This window comes from Furipterus horrens, unplaced genomic scaffold, assembly GCF_987537825.1.
Source record: "Furipterus horrens unplaced genomic scaffold, mFurHor1.1.pri manual_scaffold_4, whole genome shotgun sequence".
Classification (NCBI taxonomy): Eukaryota; Metazoa; Chordata; class Mammalia; order Chiroptera; family Furipteridae; genus Furipterus; species Furipterus horrens.
The window spans coordinates 77,432,976-77,455,334 of record NW_028327174.1 but is presented as its reverse complement, the minus strand read 5'-3'; the positions used below and the strand labels follow the sequence as shown (position 1 = coordinate 77,455,334).

Genomic DNA, 22,359 nt, shown 5'->3' with positions numbered 1-22,359 from the left:
CCTTTTCAGACTATTCCAAAAAATCCAAGAAAATGGAAGACTCCCAAACTCATTCTATGGAGCCAGTATTACCCTAATTCCAAAACCAGGTCAAGACACAACAAAGAAAAAAAACTACAGGCCAAGATCACTGATGGACATAGATACTAAATCCTCAACAAAATATTGGCAAACAAGATCCAGCAACACATTAGAAAGATCATACATATGATCAAGTGGGATTCATCCCAGGGATACAAGGATGGTTTAATATGCACAAATCAATAAATGTAATACACCACATAAACAAAATGAAAGACAAAAACCACATGATCATATCAATAGATGCAGAAAAAGCATTTGATAAAGTATAACACCCATCTATGATGAAAACACTCAGCAAAATGAGAATAGAGGGAGCATACCTCAGCATAATAAAGGCCATATGAGAGAAACCTAAAGCCAATATTATACTCAATGGGCAAAAACTGAAAGAATTCCCTCTGAGGTCAGGAACAAGACAAGGATGTCCACTCTTTCCACTCCTATTCAACATAGTCTTGGAAGTTCTAGCCATAGCAATCAGACAAGAAACAAAAATAAAAGGCGTCCAAATTGGAAAAGAGGAAGTAAAGCTGTCATTATTTGCAGATGACATGATAATGTACATAGAAAACCCTATGGACTCCACAAAAAACTACTCGACTTAATAAGTGACTTTGGCAAAATAGCAGGGTACAAAGTCAATATTCAGAAATCAAAGGCATTTCTGTACATCAACAATAAAATATCAGAGATAGAAACTAGAAAAAATTACCATTTACTATAGCAACAAGAAAAATAAAATACCTAAGAATAAACTTAACCAAGGAGGTAAAAGACCTGTACTCAGAAAACTACATAACACTGAAGAAAGAAATTAAAGAAGATACAAATAAATGGAAGCATATACCATGTTCATGGATGGGAAGAATCAACATCATTAAAATGTCCATACTACCCAAAGCAATTTATAGATTCAATGCAATCCCTATTAAAATATCAATGACATATTTCACAGACCTAGAACAAATACTTCAAAAATTTACATGGAACCAAAAAAGATCCTGAATAGCCACAGCAATCTTGATGAAGAAGACCACTGTAGGAGGAATCACAATACCTGATACCAAACTATACTACAAGGCCATGGTAATCAAAACAGTCTGGTACTGGCACAAGAACAGACATATAGATCAATGGAACAGAGTAGAGAGCCCAGAAATAAACCCAGGTCTATACGGTCAACTAATATTTGACAAAAGGGGAAGGAACATAAAATGGAGTGAAAAGAGCCTCTTCAACAAATGGTGTTGGGAGAACTGGACAGGGACATGCAAAAAAATGAAACTAGACCACCAACTTACACCACACATGAGAATAAACTCAAGATGGATCAAAGACTTAAATTTAAGCCGTGGCACCATAAAAGTCCTAGAGGAAAACATAGGCAGGAAAATTTCAGATATCCCATGTAGCAACATTTTCACTGATATAATTTCTAAGGCAAGGGAAATAAAGGAAAGAATAAACATATGGGACTACATCAAACTAAAGAGTTTCTACTCAGCAAAAGAAAACATCAGCAAAATGAAAAGGGGGCTAACCATATGGGAACATACATTTGTCAATGATACCTCAGACAAGGGATTGATCTCCAAAATATATAAAGAACTTATATGACTCAACACCAAAAAGACAGACAACCCAATTAAAAAATGGGCAAAGGACCTGAACAAACACTTCTCCAAAGAGGACATACAGAGGGTACATAGACATATGAAAAAATGTTCATCATCACTAACCATCAGAGAGATGCAAATAAAAACCACAGTGAGATACCACTTCACACCTGTCAGAATGGCCATCATCAACAAATCAACAAACAAGTGCTGGTGAGGATGTGGAGAAAAGTGAACTGTTCGTGGAAATGCAGACTGGTGCAGCCACTATGGAAAACAGTATGGAATTCCCTCAAAAAACTAAAAATGGAACTGTCTTTTGATCCATCAATTCTACTGATTGGATTATACCCTAAGAATCCTGAAACACCAATTCAAAAGAACTTATGCACCCCTATGTTCACAGCAGCGCTCTTTACAATAGCCAAGTTTTGGAAACAGCCTAAGTGCCCATCTGTAGATGAGTAGATAAAAAAAACCTGGTACATAATGGAATACTACACAGCAAAAAGAAAGAAGGAACTCCTACCATTCACTACAGCATGGATGGAACTGGAGAGTATTATGCTTAGTGAAATAAGCCGGGTGGAAACATACAATTACCATATGATCTCACGTATAAGAGGAACCTAATGAACAAAGCCAACAAATGAGCAAAATGGAACCAGAGACATGGAAACAAGGAACAGACTGACACTGACCAGGGGTGAGGGGTAAGGGAGATAAGAGGGGGGGTGTAGGGGAAGGGACTAGTTAATGAACAAGTATAAAGGACCCACGGATATGCACTACAGGGTGGGCATTGACTGTGGCAGTGGGGAGCAGAGAGGGTGGAGCAGGGGAGAGCAATGGGGGAAAATTGGGATAACTGTAATAGAACAATTTTAAAAAGATGTATACATTAAATTTGTGCAATTTTTGTCAATTTAACCTCAATAAATTAAAAATGGAATATAAAACAAAGATATCGTCGGCAGCCGTCCGTCTCGAGAGACGACGGTGTAGCTTCTTAAGAGCTGAAGCTACAGAGCCTGGGCAGGGTGATATGGAGGGTCTGCTGTTGCCCATGCAGCAGACCCCCCCTCTTCGCAGCTGAAGGGTCCAAGGGAAAGACGGAGTCAATACAGCTTGGCTTCAGGTGCGCCGCAGGAGTTGCCGGTGTTGACTACAACATCAAACCGCCTTAGGGACTCCGGCTCCAGATTTTCTGTCGGGGTTTACTCCCTTAGCCTTTCCCCTGAAGAGGTATGCCGCAAGGCAGCGGAGGTTTTTTGGAATCAGAGTTTTCCTTCTCTGATGTGCCCTGACTGGAAGATCGAACCAGTGACACTTAGCTCGCAGGCCGACGCTCAATCCACTGAGCCAAACCAGCCAGGGTTAAAACAAAGATAAAAGATATAGAATAGGACAAAGTTCTTCCTTCTCTTCAAAAATATATCCTGAATTAGGGGGAAAAATGGGACAACTGTAATTGAATAACCAAAAAATAAAATTTAAAAAAAAAAAAAAAAACTATATCCTGAACCTCTGCAAACTCAAGTTGGAGAATATTTCACTTAAGAATATAAAAGGTACTGACATATTTTGGGTACTACTGATGGGTCTCCACCACTGTTACTGTGTCCTCTCTTTGTAATCATTTTCCTTCAAAAGCTCTTTCAAAAGAAGTGGTAGGAGTGGGGGCTGTGTGAGGTTTTTTCAATATGAGATCAACTGAACTAATCAAAATTGAGAGGGATTTATTACAGACAATGTAAAATGAGGTCTCAGGAATGCCCAGTCCACATTAAAATGTATTCTTCTATACCAAAAGGTAACAAGAAAACGCAAACACCAGCTCTCCTACGTTTCTCGTTCCCTCAAAAAAAAATTGGGTATAGCTAATTCCTCCAACAAAGGGAGTCAGCATGAACAGCTGGAGCAGGTTTCCTTCCCACTAAGAATGGCCACAGCTCTTCAATGCCACCATGCCACACCTAGTGAAAAACAGCAGACACTCCCACAGCACTTGCTTGGTGTCTGAGCCCTTAAATTATATGAACTTCATAAAGTAGATAAGATTCTTATCTTTCTCACTTTAGAGAGAAGGAAACTGGGGACCAAAATGTTTAAGTGACTTCCCAAAGGATGTAAACTGATATTGTGAAGCTGGAATTCTAACACAAGCAATCCAGTTTCAAGGTTTGTGCTGGTAAGATGGCTTTCTCCAAAAGGGGGTAATTTATATTCTAAGGTGCATAATAATGACTGGAAATCAAGTTTTGCTAGTTATTTTCAGAATAATTGAGGGGCAGGGAGATGAGGGGAGAGAGAGAGAGAAAGGAGTTATGTTTCATAGGGGAAAGGGAAACAGAAAAATGTGTAAATTTGATTTTCTTTTACGTGTCTGTAAAAGTTCATTAAAAGGAAAATTTCCCTCTATGCCTGATTGCCTCAAAGTGTATGGGAGAGAGAAAAATAGATCATGGTAAACAATAGGTATCAACAAACATTGTTTGAATGAATGCACAGAAAGCATCGATTCTATCTATGCACCTTGGAATACATTAATATTTAAGTACAAATGATAAGCTTTAAAGAATCTGGCAATGCCAAAAGTGACTATCAAGCTTAAGAACTGAATAAAAAGGCCAATATGATTACAAGAAATAGTGGAATGCTCAAAGAAAGTACAGATAATTCACCAGAAAGAAAGAAACTCTAGACACAGGGAACACAATGGCTGTTTCCAATCATTTGATGGCCTTTCATGTGAATCTGGGAGTAGATCTGTTCTGTGATGTCCTGGAATACAGATGTGATCCCATAATAGAGGAAAATTACGGGCATGTATTACAAAATGACCAGAGGCTCTATGTTGGGAATTGCACATTAAATTGGCACGAAGATCTCGGTCCTGCCTTCAAACCCCAATATTCTATTATTCTTCCTAAAATTTACTGATGTTAATCCATGTTTTAGCTTCCATGTTTTGGAGAGCAGTTTTACAAATAAGTGCTTGAATTAAACAAAGTTAACAACTGTGCTTATACCTGAAGATACAGAGCTGAAAAAAATTTCAAAAGAGAGCACTATCTAGAAAAGGAAGCAAAAATTTTATGTTTTAGATGGAAGATGGATTAAAAATGCTAAGTTCCTATAGTCAAAGAAGAATAGGACTGAAAGCCAGAAGACAATTTTAAAATGTATTCATCAATCTAAATTTTTAAGAGAGAGAACTTAGGGACCAAGACAATATGGAGACCCTCTAACCTCATACAGCTTATAATTGGTAGATCATTTCCCATCTATGCATATTAATCTTAGTATTTCCATTCTGCCAATAAATCATAGGCATAAAATAACTTTTTCACACTATCTTTTTCTTAGTAGTTTTCTTTCTAATAACTGCTTCCTATGATAATTATCTTTAGGTAGGTTTTCTCGGAAATTTAAGTATGAAAGTGTCATACATGAATTTAGTTTTAGCCTTTGGAGGATAAAACAGGAAGATTCAATGCTGGCTGAGTGTAGACACCACTGGTACATGATTTGGGACCAATCCATTTTTCCCCCAGGCTGCCCATAATGATAGCCCAAAGGCCCGTGAGGTCCCATGATCTTTCCTTGCTCAGAGTCACCACTACCCACCCAAATTGCTCAGGTCAAGACCCTAAGTTTCTCCCTTCCTTTACTTATCACAAGGACTCCAGCATCAAAGTGTGGACCACCTACTTCCATAATAGGTGTATCTGCCCTTTCCCATCTTGTCCACCATAATATTTTGTCCATGTTCTATAACCACCTCTTACCCACTTCCTTGCCCTTTTCCAACCCAATCTTTGCATATAGCCACATGTAAATGTCTGTAACATAGTTCTCACTGGCTCTCTTCTGCATGAAATCCTCAAAGGCTTCCCATTGCCTCAGAAGAAACTCAAAAGCATAGACTGTAAGAGCTATGTGATCTAACCCCTGAATACTGGTCCAGTATCATTTCCTAACATATTTCTCCTTATCCTGTACAGGCCACACATTCTGGCTCTTTTGTTTTCAGGTGTACCAGACTTTTTCCTGTTGTACAGTCTTCATGCTAGCTGTGTATACCTAAAGTACCCTTCTCCCATCTCATTCCCCTCTGGCTCCTTCTTACGCTTTAAGCACCCATTCGAATGTAACTCTCTTATTACAGCCTGTTCACAAAGAACCCTCCCTCCCTCTTCAATTACTCTGTATTCCTCCCCTAATGTTTATCAAAATATATAAATATGTATAAATATAATTTCACTTATATATTTTCTTTTTACCTTTCTGTCTTTCCTGAATAGATTTTTCAATGATTACTCATTGAGTAAACTAATCTTTTTTGAGAAAGGACATAAAAATTTTTTGTTGATTTGATCCTAAGCCTTTCATATACTGTCAATATTTCCTTCTGGTGTGATACAGCATGCCTTTGTTCATATAGTAATCATTATAAACACATAGAGCTATGTGTCAGGCACTGTTCTAAGTTTATACTTACTAAATCAGCTATTCTCAAGGAATCCCATGATACATACTATTATTTTCTCCCATTTTATAAGTATAGAAACTGAGGCATATACAGCTTGAGCACATTGCCCTGGGTTATTAAAGAGTTGAACCCAGATTCAAACCTAGGTAGTATGGCTTTAGGATCAAGTTCTTAATCATAAACAATGCTGCCTTTACACAAGCAGGGAGCACTGTCAGGATAAAAGGAATAAAAATTACTCTAGGTCCTGTGACTACCATTAGGTAAAGCACACAAACAATCTCCTTAGAGAGGTAAAACCTACCACCCTAGGGATCTATAGGGAATACTTTATAGTACCCCAAGATCAGCAAATACCTGATAATAATGAATGGAAAGTATTTGGTTCTCACTTAGGGTTTGTTGAATAGTTACCAGCTCACTCGAATTCCCATTTATCACTGTTGCCATTCCAATGTTATATGTCATTCCAGGGATTAAATTATCAACCTTGAATCCATTAGCATTCTTTACAAAAAGATTCATGACTTCTCTTGCATCTGGTATAGTTTTGATTTGAATGTAGACCTCATGGCCATCTTGCGGGAATTCCCACTGAAGAATCAGACTGTCCTCTCCCACATCTTCAGGTTTAGCATAAACTTTCTGAGGTGGATTTATGCCTTAGAGAAACAGATAAATGGATACATATCCTAGTTTATTATCAGCAGTACTTATTCTATTGAGTGAAAAATATCTCAGTTCAATATCAATTAGTATTTAAAGTATTTAAAGAAATCCTTATGTTACTGTATCTTGAAAAAAACTCAATTTTGGAGAAAAATATATCTTATTACTACATAAGATTTATTAATGTGATTAGGCACAAACGTTACACACCAAGGAAAAACAGACAGTATTTTGCAAATTCTTCAGATTTTTGAAGTTTTATCAGAGTAATGCTCCTATTATTAAAATTATTCAGTCTCTTATCCAAGGTACATAGGCACTTATTATGTACCAGGCATTCTTCTAGGCAGATAGAACACATCAATAAAAAATACAAAGGTCACTGCCTTGGGGAGTTTATATTCTAAGGAGTGGAAATGGACAATAAACAATACACATAACCAAAGTTTACATAGTACCATGGTTAGGGAGATCAGGAGTGTGGCACCTATAGCAAGGAAATGGTGGTATTATATAGGGAATTCAGGGCATGTGTCTTTGAAAAGATGAGATTTTGAGCAAACACTTGATGAGGGAGTTAGACACACAGATTTCTGGAAGAATAGAGTACCAGGCAGAAGAAGCAGATAATGTAAAAGCCCTGCAATAGGAGTGTACCTGGCATCTTCAAACATAGAAAGAAATCCAGAGGGAATGGCAGAAAGCATGACAGAATGAGACCAGGGGCTAGCAGAGTGCCAGATCATGAAAGGCTTCATGGGCTTTTACTTTGGATAAAACAGGTAGCAACTACAGGGTTATACACAGAGGCATCATCTTTGCTACATGTAATAAAGAATCACTTGGGGCTGTTTATGTTAATAACAGACTATATAGAAGACTGATGTTAGAAACGGGCAAGCACAGCCAGTCATCTAGCTGAGAGTGGTGGCCTGGATGACAAGAGCCCTAAGGGAAGTGGGGGAAAGAATTGGGATCTATTTATTTAAAGACAGAACCAGCAGGATTTCTTGGCAGATTGGGTGTAGGTTGTGAAAGAAATGCAAGAGTTAACAATACCCTACAAACAACTGGATGAATGAAATGGCTGCAGATTGACGTGGAAAGGGCTATGAGTGAAACAGATTTGGGCAGAAGCATCTGTAGTTCAGTTTCGAACATGTTCAATTTAAAATGTCTCTGAGACCACAAATGCGATATATTGATCAGGCAATTAGATATTTAAGTCTGAAGTTCGGGAGAAAGGTCTGAGCTAGAGGTATAAATTTAGGCATCATTAACATACAGATGGTTTTTAAAGCTTTGGGAGTGGTATTTACCACAAAGATAACTGCAACTTTCCTAATTTCTGAAAGGTATGACACAATTAGAAATGAGAAAATTATAGTGCTTACGATTCATGTAGAACATAATCGAATAATTTTTTCTTAAAAAGAAAGTTTTTTTTAAATCCTCACATGAGGACACTTGCTCATTCTTTTAATGAGGAAGTGGGAGAGAGAGAGGAAGAGGGAGAGACAGAGAGAGAAACATCGATATGACAAACATCGATTTGTTGCCCCTTGTAAATTCCTTAACCAGGGATCAAATCTGCAACCTAGGTATGTGCCCTGACTGGGAATCGAACCCACAAAGTTTCCAACCAACTAAGCCACATTGGCCAGGACAATTTTCTTGATACTCTATTGCAATTACCAAAGGAAATACTTTCGTTTATCTCTTTACACAATTTATTTGAATTTCAAGCTTTATGATTTTTTTTATTACTATATAACACTCTGGAATATATAATGCCTTTCTTTTAATCCTAATTATTTATCTTGTGTTGTATGCTTTCCCTGAACTTTTAATAGTTCCCAAGCACAATGATGAATCATTAGTTCATTATGATAAGGATGATCTAAACTGTTCAGTGGTTTTACTCTAAATAACCTTTAAAGAATTCATTATGATTTTCATAATTACTTTGTCTGAAGAAACTATAATTAGATTTTTAATCCTTTCTGAAGTTTACTTCCTTATCAACACAATTAAACTCCACATTTTAATTTTTCAGGGAAGTATTATTCTTGGCCATATTCATAGTTTGCTCAGTCCATATATTAATTCCACAAAATTGTTGCTGACCTAGCTTTAAGTGTTGAAACTATTTATGTAAAATTATGAGAAAATGCCAGCATAATTCAATTAGAAAAACTGTTCACAAGATTCCAGAGTAAAACAACTTCATATCTTTGTTCTTACATACTTGCAAAACTTAAACACCTATTATGAACATTTACTTTAGTAAAGGACTTAGATGAAATCTACTGAATACCACACATAAGCAGCAATTGAGGAGATGATGATAGTTGGTACGTCTCTGTAGTACAGAATTTTCTGTGCATGTCTGTGTGTTTTTATGGGAGCAGGTCCATTCATTTTCCCACATTCTGAAAGGATCCATGGTCCCAAAGAAGTTAAATTTTACTGAATAAAAATATACTTCTTAATACATATCAAGGCCCCTCATGCCATGTATCTAGATTACATTTTCTAGGCTGTCTTCACATGCCCTTCTGTACTTCAGGCATGCCAATCCACCTTCAATCTCCTAATGTTCAAATGCCCATCTCTTCAAAAAAGCCTTCTCTGCCTTTCCTGGGTCTGGCTAGATAGCTGTCTCTCTGGGCCTCCTGCCTCTGTACATCTGTTTGTTCTCCTTGCAACATCCTTCTGCCTCCCCACTCCCACCTGGGAAACTCCTCTGTTCCTTAATGACTCAGAGCATCACTCCTCCACAAGAAGACTTCTGTGACTAGCCCTGGACCCCGAGTCTGGTATAACAGTTCCCTTTCTATGCTTCCATAGTATCCAGAGTATAGCCCCTATAATAGCAATTATAATACAGCGTTATTACTCCTTTTAACTTATTCATCTCACTGCATTAGTGGAAGGCAGAGACTGGGTCTTATTTATGTTTGCCTCTCTAGTACCTATTGCAGTTCCTGGTACTAAAAAAGTCATTTGTTTAGTAAGTAATAAAATTCAAAAAGAACTTTGCCTCAATCTCAGGTGAGTAAAAAAGTACTGGAACAAATCCTAGGCATGCACTGATCCAAAATTAAATGTGCAGATTCACATGTACCTTTCCCCCGTCCCTCTATTAAACAAATAGGTATGTACCACAGGAGATTATTTTTTTTATTTACTTGTTTGTTTGTTACTTTTATTTTTAGAGAGAGGGGAAAGGACAAAGAGAGGGAGAGAAACATCACTGTGTGGTTGCCTCTCACTCACACCCCCAACTGGGAACCTGACATGCAACCTAGTAATGTGCTCTGACTGGGAATCGAACCAGCGACACTTGGCTCACAGGCCGATGCTCAATCCACTGAGCCACAGCAGCCAGGGCTTGGGAGATTTTAATATGACTTCAAAATTAATGTATCTGTGAGAAATATTCCAAGTCTGCCTGTGAGTTAGCATTTATCAAATGAAGAATGCTCTGTCTGAGCTGAGGTAAGAAAAAACAACAACTGCTATATAGTATCCAATTAGAAAAATACTTTTGGTTAGGATTATGCAACACTGATTACATGTAAGTTAAGCATTTGCAATTTAGTAAACATTAAATAATATATTTTCTAATTGATATTAATTTCAAAGAATCTTAAGTATGTCCAGTAAGTATGAGAAGGTTAATTAATCTATGGCTGTGAACATGCAGGTTTTACACCTCAGCTCTAGTATGTTTAGATTTTAACAGTGAAATTTCCAAGAAGTTTGCATGAAGGCATGTTTAATACATACAAACACACAAGCAATACACACATTACACACAAAGGGACTATGTGTTTAGTTATGCACTGTTTCAGACAATAGTATTTTATCTTTTCAAAAAAGCCTGACATACTTTAGCATACATAGAATGTTTAAATAAAAGATTGATTAATGATTATATTCTAGACAAGGATTCAAAAACTGCCCTGTGTAGGTGAGTGGAAATTAGAAATATATTGGTCAGAAGTCCTAGGATGCGACTGACCTCTAGCGGTCAAGTAATCACACTGCGTGAGAAAACCAACAAAGTAAAATACTACGTTCAGTCTTCACGTTCGTTAAAAGATAACTGTGTGAAATCATCTTCATATTTTATGATAACTTATTTTCTAGCCAAGGCTATAATAAGCAACATGTCTTCTACGAACTCTGGTAGGAAAAATGCAGAAGTTTAAATTACATAAATTTATTTATTTAGAATCCATGCTTAAAACTGACTCAACATACAAGCAAATATTCAACTGTGAGTACTTGTACCTATAAAGGATCAACATAATTACATTTTATCAAAATCATATTCCAACACAGGCAGTCTAAATTTTTTATCAAAAGGCAAAATATGTCCACACTTACCTGTAATAGCTGAAATAGGTTTCCCAGAGCAGCTTAAAGTTCCTCTTTCTGCTACACTGAATAGATATATCAAATAATGATGAAAAGATCTGAGGCTGCTAATTATCGTTGATGTGTTGAGTTTTTCAACAAACACCTCTTCTGATTTATTATTTTCAACATCCAAAGCAATTATAAGATAATGGTGAAAAGATTCTGGATCTGCAGGATCCCAGTGTAAAAATATTTCTGTTGGGGTCACATGCATAACTGTGAAATTTTGAGCAGATAATGGACCTAGAAGATAAAAATACATTAGTGACATGGTTGGCCAGAATCTCCACTCCCTTCTCAGCACGTCTATAATAGGAAAAACTGGAAAACCGGTTTGAGTCCCACCTCTTACACTTTCTAGTTCCATTCCCTCCGTAACTTACTATCTTTGAGCCTTACTTTTATTGACTATAAATAATGAAAATTATAGCATAGCTGCCTTGTAAAAATATTGTGAAGATTAAATGAGATAAGGAATGGAAAGCACTTTACACAGTATTTGACACATTATTGTTCAATCACTATTTTTAATACAAGCACCACTGAAGTGGCACTTAGGGCATTCAGCAATCACATGTTATATGTCTTTTCCTTCTTCTGTCTTGTCAGACTAGCGGGTGGGGACTTCATATTATTCACTCTTTATTCCCATCATCACTGGGACTCAGGCACACATCCTCTTACAGAAATATTTTCCGGTCACCAACCATTTTATCCAGTGCCAGTGATTTCCCTAGTTAATCCCCAGAGATTAATTTTCTTAAAACAGCACCGTGCACATATCAGCCACAAACCCATATCTGTTCCCTGCCCTCCCAACATACATTCTTCTTGATTCTTTCTTTAGAAGCCACATCTACTAAACAAACCAGTTACTCCAGTCAGTTCACTTAACTTTTGTGAAGCTCAATTTCCTCGTTGCTACATAACTATTCCCGGAGTCAAAATGAGGACTGAGTAAGACAATGTATTAAGAGTGTGTTAAGGAAGGTAAAACAAGTCTTAAAGAGCAATAGTCTTAATTGATTGATATCCATGCATCTAAGGTCAAGTCCAATCATCTGAGATAGAGACCTCTGGCACTCCCAAGTCTGGCACCACCTGCCTCTCAAACTGATTTTACCCTCATGTCCAAGGAAATCTCCAGTCAGTCTGCATTATCCTTTTCCCACAAATTCATATTTCCACATGTTTGCTTATATGTTTTTCTTCCTTCAAATTTGAGTCCACGCCCCTCCTTTCCACAAGTCTTCCACTGTCACCCTGCCTCTGAATTCTGGGAAGCATTTATTAAATACACCACTGAGTGAGAATTTAGTTTAGATTTTGCTATATAGTTTTGTTTGCATTTACTTTTATTCCTCACTAATTCTCTCCATTGTGATCCTCTTAAAGTCTCAACACATGTCTGTTTATCTTTTGCTATTAGCACATATCAAAAACCCATTTCCACAGAAATTTATTGATTATCAACCATGGACTGGGCTCCAGTCTAGCTGAGGCTATACGACAAATAAGATATACTTCCTTATAGGTTTATTGTTTAACAGAAAAGCCAAAATTTTAAACAGATTCATTGTAATTTAAAATTGGTAAAGTTGAAGGTGTACCTAGAGTGTTAGGAGAAAATACCAGACCTTAGGAAATATCTACAAGTAATCGTATTAAATACTTGAAAAATTATAATTTCAAATGTCTTATAACTTACATGTTTCAACAACGAATACTGGACTTAACGTAGTTTTTGCCTCCCATTCATTTATGGCAAACAGTGAAAATCTGTAAACATGGCCAGGAGACAGTTGGGTAATTGATTTTTCTGTAGCATTTGGGGGTATGCTCTCAAAATGTTGTTCTGTGTAATCTAAATAATATTTAATAATAATTTTATATCCCAATTTCAGCCACTTATTCAAAATATTCCAATCATTCAAATTATTCCAACTAAATATGACTTCAGTAGTTCCAACATCCTTTGTATAGATCAAAAGGTTTTCCTGCAGAGAAGGTGCTAAAAATATATTTTAAAAGAATTATTTTAATCACAAATTATAATTCTATTTTTTAAACAATAAAAGAACAAGATGCATAAATATAGGAATACTAATAAAAATATTTACATTCATATTTGCAAATATATGGCAGTGGAACATAACAGAAAAATCTTGTGAAAAAGTAGTTTGATCCAGTTGCATTTTGCTGTAAAATGTAGCAATCTGTTTCATTCTTGGGCAGCAGTGTAAAAGAAAATAGTTCATTTTTCTTAAGGCCAAAAGATGATCCATCTGTCCATGTGAGATAACCGTCTTTCTGTAATAAAATGTATAGATTAAGCCAATTTAAAGAAAAAGTGTCATATCTGCAAATAAGTGTACTTGAAGATTTTTATTAGTCATACCTTTATTATAAAATTTTCTAAGGTTGTTAAATCATCAACCAGTTTAATATATATTTATGTAGATTTCCTTTATTATAAAGATTCTGAACTGAGGACAGAGTTCACTTTCATTCACTTATTAATAATACCAAGTAGGCAAACTGCAGATCTTCCCACTAAGTCTCTATTTTCTCATCTGTAAAATAGGTATACCAATACAAACTACACATTAAATTGTTATGAGAATTAAAGTGGCAGTCCTATGAATCAGGAGTAGTTTTTGATACCTTTCTGCTAAAGGATGTCACTGGTGAATATTACTAACCTCAATTCTCACAAGTAATCATTGTATCTCTAGATATTCATGTGGCTACCCTCCTTGAAAGGGGTAGTAGGAAAAGTACAAGCTTTGATAAAGATACACCTGTATTCTAATCAATATATCTGCCACCTCCTATATATTCTTGAACAGCTGCCAACCTCTTAGAAACTAAACTTTTCCAACTATACAATGGAGATAGTCATAACTACTTTGCATGGTTACCAACAGGTTTAGAGACTGTATATATACAACACCAGGCATGTAATAGCTCCTTATAAAATAAATATAATTCTTACAGAGATAATGACTCTATAAAAACAGAGACTATGTTTATATTGTGATTATTACGCCATCTCAGCATCAAGCACAGCTCCAAGCTAGTTGCAAAGATGTGGATTAGAGAAAATTGCTTTCTCCAGACACTCTATAAAGAGATTTTTAAAAATAGTACACTCAAATTCCTCAGAGAGTGCTTTATTGCATACATGCTACTACAGTTTTGACCATAGACAGAGGCTTGAGGGGAGTATGTTCAAGTGGTTAAGACATGAGGACTGGTCAGACAGACATAGACTCAAGGCCTGGCAAGGCCATTTATCAGCTATGTGAACCAGAATCATTTTGAACTCCACGTCCCTCATCTATAAAATGAGAAAAACAATAGTGCCTACCTCATAAGGTTGTTGTGAGAACTAAATGAGAGTTACCTGCTTCACAAAGTAAAAAACAGACTATTATCTTCTTATTCATTAAGTTCTTGCTGATTGCCTGGACCCAAATGAAGCTGGAAATGCAATGACGAATGATAGCCTATCTTTGAAATCCAGTAACAAACGTGTGCTTATTCAGTATGGGTGAGAGAGCTGATTACTTTCTCACACTACCTCAGGGATTACATCCCAGCAGGTCACTTTGATACCAACCCCAAGAGACCAGCTTAAAGGACAGGTCAGAGAACAGTGGTTAAGAGCAGACCCTGATGTGTGTCCACATGGACAAGTTAATCTCCCTGTGCCCCAGTTTCCTTCTATATCACACAAGTAAGCCACACAGGACGGTGCTTAACACTTAGGAGAAACTACAGAATTTACCTATTATTATTTAAAATTTGTTATAGATACTTTGATATTTCATTTACCTCCCAAGTTATTTTTAAGTATCTTGAAAGCAGAGACTACATCTTTGGCACTTTTAAAAATTCACAGCGACCCTAAGAATGGCTTGAGAGCCTCTTTGACTATTGTGACTGCATGACCTGAACCTTTTAACAAAAACCAGTTACCATAACTATTGGAAAAGAACATTCTAATTTAAACCTTTTATAACAATCACACAAAGGCAGGAAACAACTATATACACTAACTGGTATACTTTGAAAGAAACTGAAATACTGGGAGGGGAGCTTCTAAAATGTCTAAAAGGAACTGTGGTTTGAGGGATCATTATTAGAACTTCACTCTCTGCCTATTCAAAGGCAAAGGAAGCTCAATAAGAGAATGAAGAAAATGCAATTAGGTATGAGCAATAGTTTTTCCCAACTTATGCAAACTTCCACAGAAAAATTGGATCAAACTGACAGACTTCACCTTGGGTCACCAAAGATCAGGATATCTCATGGAGAACAGGTTTATCTTTGAGTAGCAGGATATAAAATTAAATGGATCATCCAGAAGAAACACAAACTAGACAGAAATCATTGTTTTATGTCTTGGGTCTTCCTACAAAATGCAGACCGACATGAAATTCCATGGATACCTCATAGTGTTAGGAATGTTGGTGAAAAATGTCACGCACTCTTTTTCACTGGTATTGAACACAATCTTCAAATCTTTCTGTATCTTTCTGAGTAAAACTGAACTCCATAAAACTGGATGTGTGGAGTGAAAGAAATTAAATGGACAAGACTTCCATGTTTTCGGGTTCATATTACTGTGTTGCTCACAGAGGTGAGAAATAGAGGGAGGACGTGAAGCAGGTGTGGTGGGAAGGAAATGACAAGTCAGTCTGGGAAACATTGGCATGTCTGTGGATATTTCAAAAAGCATAGTCAGAAGAAAATTAGATGACTGGAGCTCATAAGAAAAGAGTGTGCTGGATACATGTTTGAGAATTATGGGGTTAGGTGATAGATTAAGTAAAGACATGGATGAGGTCACTCCAATGAATTTAGAGAGGTCTGGGGAAGACCAAAATTACAGCAAAATTAGGTAAAGAATAGATGCCTACAAAAGAGATTGAAGGATGTTGGGGAGGAATGAATAGTCAGAGTATAAGGATCTTTAGGGGAGTGAAAATATTCTGTATGATTATCAAAATGATGGATAAATGTCACTAAATATTTGCCCAAACCTATAGAATGTACAACACCAAGCATGAACCATACATGTAAACAATGAACTTTGGGTGATTATGATGGGTTCATGCAGGTCCTTCAGCTGTGACAAATGTACCGCTCTGAAGGTGATGATAGGGAAGCTTGCATGTATGGAGAGGGTGAGGTGTATGGGCAGTCTGTGTACCTTCCCCTCAGTTTTGCTGTGAAACTTAACTGCTCAGATAGAGAGAGAGAGAGAAGGAGATTGAAAAAATAAAAAAGAAACAGTGTCTGGCTTATAATAAGTACTCAATAAATACTTATTGAATGAAGAATAAATGAATAAAGAGTAAATTAATGAACAAATAAATATAAACAATTTTGTTTATCATGATACATGTATATCTTTATATTTACTGACCTTCAAATCATTAAGACCAGTCCATAATATTATTTGATTCTTTGACCTGAGATATGAAAATATAAAATTTTTTTCCTCTTCAGTTTTTATATCCACAAGGTATGCAGAATTGAAGGATAACTTACAATGTTGCTGAGCTATATTCCATGGTTTACTCTCTTTGCTAATTCTGTAACAGTTATTTTTTAATGCTACCCATCCTTGTGAACATGAACCTACCAAAAGAAAAATGATTTATTAAAGATGAATTCAGTAATACAACATTTTAAAATTACATTTCTTAACATCTATAAAAGTTAATTGTGAAAACCTCTGAGCATTAATAGTGAATTTTCCCTATATTTCTCTCAAACTAGCAAGTGCTAAAGCTGTTATTATTCAAATAGTAAACTAATTGCTACCAATTAAAATAGTGTTAGTAACTGTAAGAGTTAATTTGCAGAATTATTGTCTAATTATAACTTAAAACCACAAATGATTTTCCTTTTTCTAAGTTACTTTAGGTTGCCCTTCCTGTCCCTTACTCTAAATACTGGTAGAGACTATGTAAGTATATTTTAGGTTCCTTTTTATTTAAGAAAACTAGACATAATGCTTGCTAAGCATTCTGTTCTCCGCCGCTTCAAATGGGTTCATCTTCCAGAAAAAAAACTGGAATGGCTACTTAGTGTTTTTCTCCAAAATTGCATACTGTAGAAAGCCTGCGGAAAATGTCAGCCTGTTCGGAGCATGTATTTTACTTGAATTCTCGTTGATGCTTCATCAGTGCTCAACCCACGATATTAGGAAGATGTGAGAAATATCTTTTGAAGAAAACTGTTGTCTTCCTTTTTACAGGACAAGAAGGAGGATGGAGAAAGGAAATGCTTTAACTATCTTATTGTCTTTTTCTTACTATTCAAGTGTTTTTCCACTTCACTTGTAGAGATACATTGTGATTCATTGATTATTCCTATAGAGAGTACCAAAACAGGACTCTCAGCCCATCGCAGTGAGTGTGCAGCTCTCAGTAGCTATTTATGATTCTGTCCTCTTTTCTTCTATCTTTCCCCACAATGTGGGCAAAGGAAGTGGAACCAGGAAGACACAAAAAACTGAACACAGTCTCTCTTCCCATTCAGTATTTTTAATTTTGGTCATGTTGGGTCAGGGGTGAATAATGGAGAAGTTTAAATTAGATTTTAATGGACGTTTTAATACCTGAAAGTGTGACTGTTCATGGATATTTTAAAGTCACCCCAAAAGCTGTGGAGTCTAAATGAACCATTGCTAAAGTTTAGCAAGAAAGACAGACAGACAGAAATAACCCATTTGGTTCACTTTAAAAGAAGTGGTAAAAGGAAAATAAAGTTGGTTCTTGCCTTCACACTAAATCCAGCTTGTTCACTAAATCAGTCAAATACCAAAATGATATAGTTAGGAAAGGGGGACTATGCTAATTCATTTACAAGTAGTTCATAATGGTTAATACTTGCCTGGATCACTTTAAAAAAAACAACAACACAATGGCCAACTTATCTACAAAATATATAATAAATATCTTGATTAATAATGAACCAAATATCTATATACCTGTTTCAACTTGAACATCTAGTCTCTGAAGTGTACTTATAAAATCCAAATGCAACTGTTTAAATTCAAAAGTAAAATCATATAAGGTGGCAGGTTTCAAATCATTCCACTCATAAACCATGGCATTATTCTGCATAATTTGTGAAGCATTATTAAGAGATATTGACACTGAAATGTCATTGGAAGATAGCACACTCCAGTTAAAAGAAACACTCGTACTTGTTGCTATTGTTCTAATATTTTTAGTTGAGATTCCACCTAAAAAATCAGAAAGAATAATTAGTATGTTTTCAAATAAAACTAAATGATACCCAAAGAATATTGAATTACAAAAGATTGGCTATGGTAGGAAAATATTATCTAAACAAAATATTTTCAAGACTATATGAGAGTTTCTTGTTCCCTATTTAACGTGAATAAATTAGATTACAAATCCACATTATATTTTTTAGAGTAATCTGAATTACGTGTATCATTTCCACTAAACCTACCTGTTTATATTATCACACATTAAATGTCAAAACTGAAAATGTTATTCTCAACTTAGTTTATGATTTCCTTTAAATACTAAGTTTTATATTATATTTTAAAAACAGAAAAATACTATCTGGTACTTTCCTTTTTACAATTAGGTAATATATTGAAGATATACATATTACTTACGGCTTTGAAATGACTTTTCACTTAAAATTTGTCCATCATTTATGGACTGTATAATGATATGATAGTCTTCATTTTCTTCTAGTGTTATCACTGATTTTGGAGGTTTTTGTGGGTCTGAGGGAATGCTTTTGACATCCTGTAAATTATGAGGTACATTTGCTTAAGAAATGTTTACTAACTCTGTGTCAGATATGTTAACAGCTTTTCCAATATTGAATATTTATTTTTACATAAATGTTACTTCTAAATAACTACTCTCTGCATAGTACACACATTCTAAAAAAATACATAATCATTCCTATGAAAAAGTTAAATATTGTTTTGATCAATTACTTACTGAAGATACCTCATAAAATGCTAACATTTTATGTATTAATAAAAGTAAGAAATCACAATAACTATTAAGCTCCTACTTCTGATGTGACTTTTAGTTATAATACATTTACGTGATGCTTATTTTTCATCATCAGAGTCAAAAAATGATAGCTTACTTTTTGAGCAAAATTATTAACAAGTTGGTATTTTAAAAAATAAAATTCAGGACTTCCTCCCTTAGGAAATTCTTCCCACTCAACAAAAATTGTTATTGTTTGTTTCCTTATTGGTATATAATAAAAACTTTTTGAGATCTGAAATGGGAAATAAAAGTAATGGTCAAAAGTAATAAAATACATATTTGGTTATTATTTTATAAACAAATTACAAAAAATGAAATGTAAAATATGCTGAATGATAATTGAAAACTACTTCAGCTATACCCAGAGAAGGAAAACTCTGATTCCAAAAAACCTCCGCTGCCTTGCGGCATACCTCTTCAGGGGAAAGGCTAAGGGAGTAAACCCCGACAGAAAATCCGGAGCCGGAGTCCCTAAGGCGGTTTGACGTTGTAGTCAACACCGGCAACTCCTGCGGCGCACCTGAAGCCAAGCTGAATTGACTCCGTCTTTCCCTTGGACCCTTCAGCTGCGAAGAGAGGGGGGGTCTGCTGCTTGGGCAACAGCAGACCCTCCATATCACCCTGCCCAGGCTCTGTAGCTTCAGCTTCACTGGAGAGGACACTCCAGCGTCATCGCAAGATGTCGATTCAACACGGGAGGAGACAGATACCGTGTCACTCCCGAGTCGGACTGCACAGCCATTCTCGGCGGTGCAGATAGACTCTTAAGAAGCTACACCATCGTCTCTCGAGACGGACGGCTGCCGACGACTTCAGCTATACTGATTTCTACACATAAGTTAAATAACACTCATTGGATACTTTATTTGTGAACATAATTTTGAGAATAACTTGAGAAAGGCAAGTGAAATAAGAGCAAGGACATTTAAAATCCATGTTTCTCCAAGTGTCGCTGGTTCGATTCCCAGTCAGGGCTCATGACTAGGTTGCACGCCAGATCACCAGTTGGGGCACGTAAGAGGCAACCGCACATTCATGTCTCTCTCCCTCTCTTTCTCCTTTCCCCTCTCTCTAAAAACAGATAAATAAAATAAAATAAAGTAACCTTGTTAAAAAATAAATTAATTAAAAAATCGCTACCTTTAAAAAAAAAAGATCCATGTTTCTCAAACTAGAAAATACCATGTTGTCAGGGTCAGGAGAGGCAGAAGAAAATTAAAATCACAGAAAACACACAACAAACCCTCATGGCATGTCAGCTATGTACTTTGATGGTAATGGCTAAAAAATTAAATTATTTCACAGACATTCTTGATAATACATTCACAATGAAAATAAGTTTGGGTGCAAAATGTTTGACTCTGAGTAATTTTAGAGTCTTGGTTCATTTATAAGTAAAAAAAAAAAAAAATGCTACCAATTGAGGCGAAAAGAGTTAGACCACAGCACTAGAGGACTTTTTATGTTCTCTAGATAACAACAAGAAAAAAATTCCAACTCTAAGAAGAATATATTTATCAAAATTCCTATCAAAAACAACTTCAAAATTAATCACCATAGCATGTCTTTCACCAAAGTCTTCTCTCTCCTCCCTTATTATCTCAATACAATTGTAAGCAGAGAAGACAGATGCCATCTACATACACAAATTTATGCAGCACCTCGCAAAGACATTTTCCTTATATAATAAACCTAATATTTAGTGCTATTTCTCTTCAACATACCCCTTGTTTTCCAAAATTGACCTAATATTTCCAAAAGGGACACATTCAATAATGTCTTACCTTTAAAACATATTGAATCCAGAATAGTAGAACGATTGATTTCTCCATCTGGCAGATAAAGTACACTTAGTTCAATTAAACATGTATATTTTTAGACCCAATACTAAAATATTGGACATTCTTTATGTGGTGTGAGTTTGCATGTATCACTTTAACATCAGGACTTTTCAATTTAGACTGCTCACCCAGCTGAAATTAAGGCATTAATAAGTAGGTGCAACATGATATGTTCCACCTAATAAAATTGGAAACATCAATGCTTCCCCACAAATAGCAAAATAATTTGCTTCTAGAAGCTGCTATAATTAAATATAAAGATGTTTGAAATAAAATGAATTATCAGGCAATTACATGAAATTACATTGCACTGTATGAAACTATTGACCTTAATTGATGGAAATCTAGAACACCTACACACTGCTGCTTTGTTGGAAGTAATTCTTCACATTTTATCATCATGAAATGTTTCAATTTACTATTAATGAAATTGTATCTTAAATGGAGAAAACATTCAAAATCCGTTTCAATTTAATTTTAAAATGTATTCATCTAAAAAGCTTGTGTAACTTCTCCTGGGAACCTAGAGTCCCTGGGAACCTAAGAACTTTTACATTAAATTTAAGATGTAAAGAAAATTTAAAAATCCTGTTTGAAATATATATACACACACACACACATATATAAACATACATACATACATATATATGTATACATGTGTATTTCAAACAGGTTTTTTTTCTTTACATCTCTTTCTATATATATATTTCTAAAACTGAAAAATGTAATTTTACAGTAAACAGATACCCAGGATTAGTTTCAAAGCTCTCTAAAGCAGATTTCTTCCTACAAAATCCTCTTTAGTTATTAAGCAAGTGTTTACCTCAGATAAAATGCTCCCAGTTAAAAAGAAATACCTAAGCATTCAATCCACCTACTCCTCCACAAAACTGCCAAGCTTTAACTTTGTTCATATTTCTCAGCAAAAGTGCTCTGCCCTCGGGGTTGTAATATTATCCCCACCCCACCCCACCCCCAACTCTAAGTTTAATGTTGAATGTGGAGGTCTTGTGTGCTATAATAAGAATATCGACGTGGAAAGATCGCTCCCGCTGTCTGTCCTTCAAGTTCCAAAGTCCTCGCTCAAATCAGCTGCGAGTCACAGGATTTGCGCCCGGAGCCGGGAAACGGTAGAGAGCAGCTGCCCAGAGGCGCGCTGT

General features: G+C 35.8%; 1 protein-coding gene across 1 annotated transcript; it reads right to left on the bottom strand.

The window, feature by feature from the left end:
* Positions 1 to 6,511: 6,511 nt before the first annotated feature.
* LOC150012260 (uncharacterized) lies at positions 6,512 to 21,190 on the bottom strand. The gene is given in 10 exon segments (XM_090273669.1): positions 6,512 to 6,544; positions 6,547 to 6,857; positions 11,260 to 11,535; positions 13,001 to 13,303; positions 13,413 to 13,602; positions 16,727 to 16,941; positions 18,299 to 18,556; positions 18,962 to 19,097; positions 19,453 to 19,590; positions 21,143 to 21,190. Coding segments are annotated over 10 exon segments (1,908 nt in total).
* Positions 21,191 to 22,359: the final 1,169 nt, after the last annotated feature.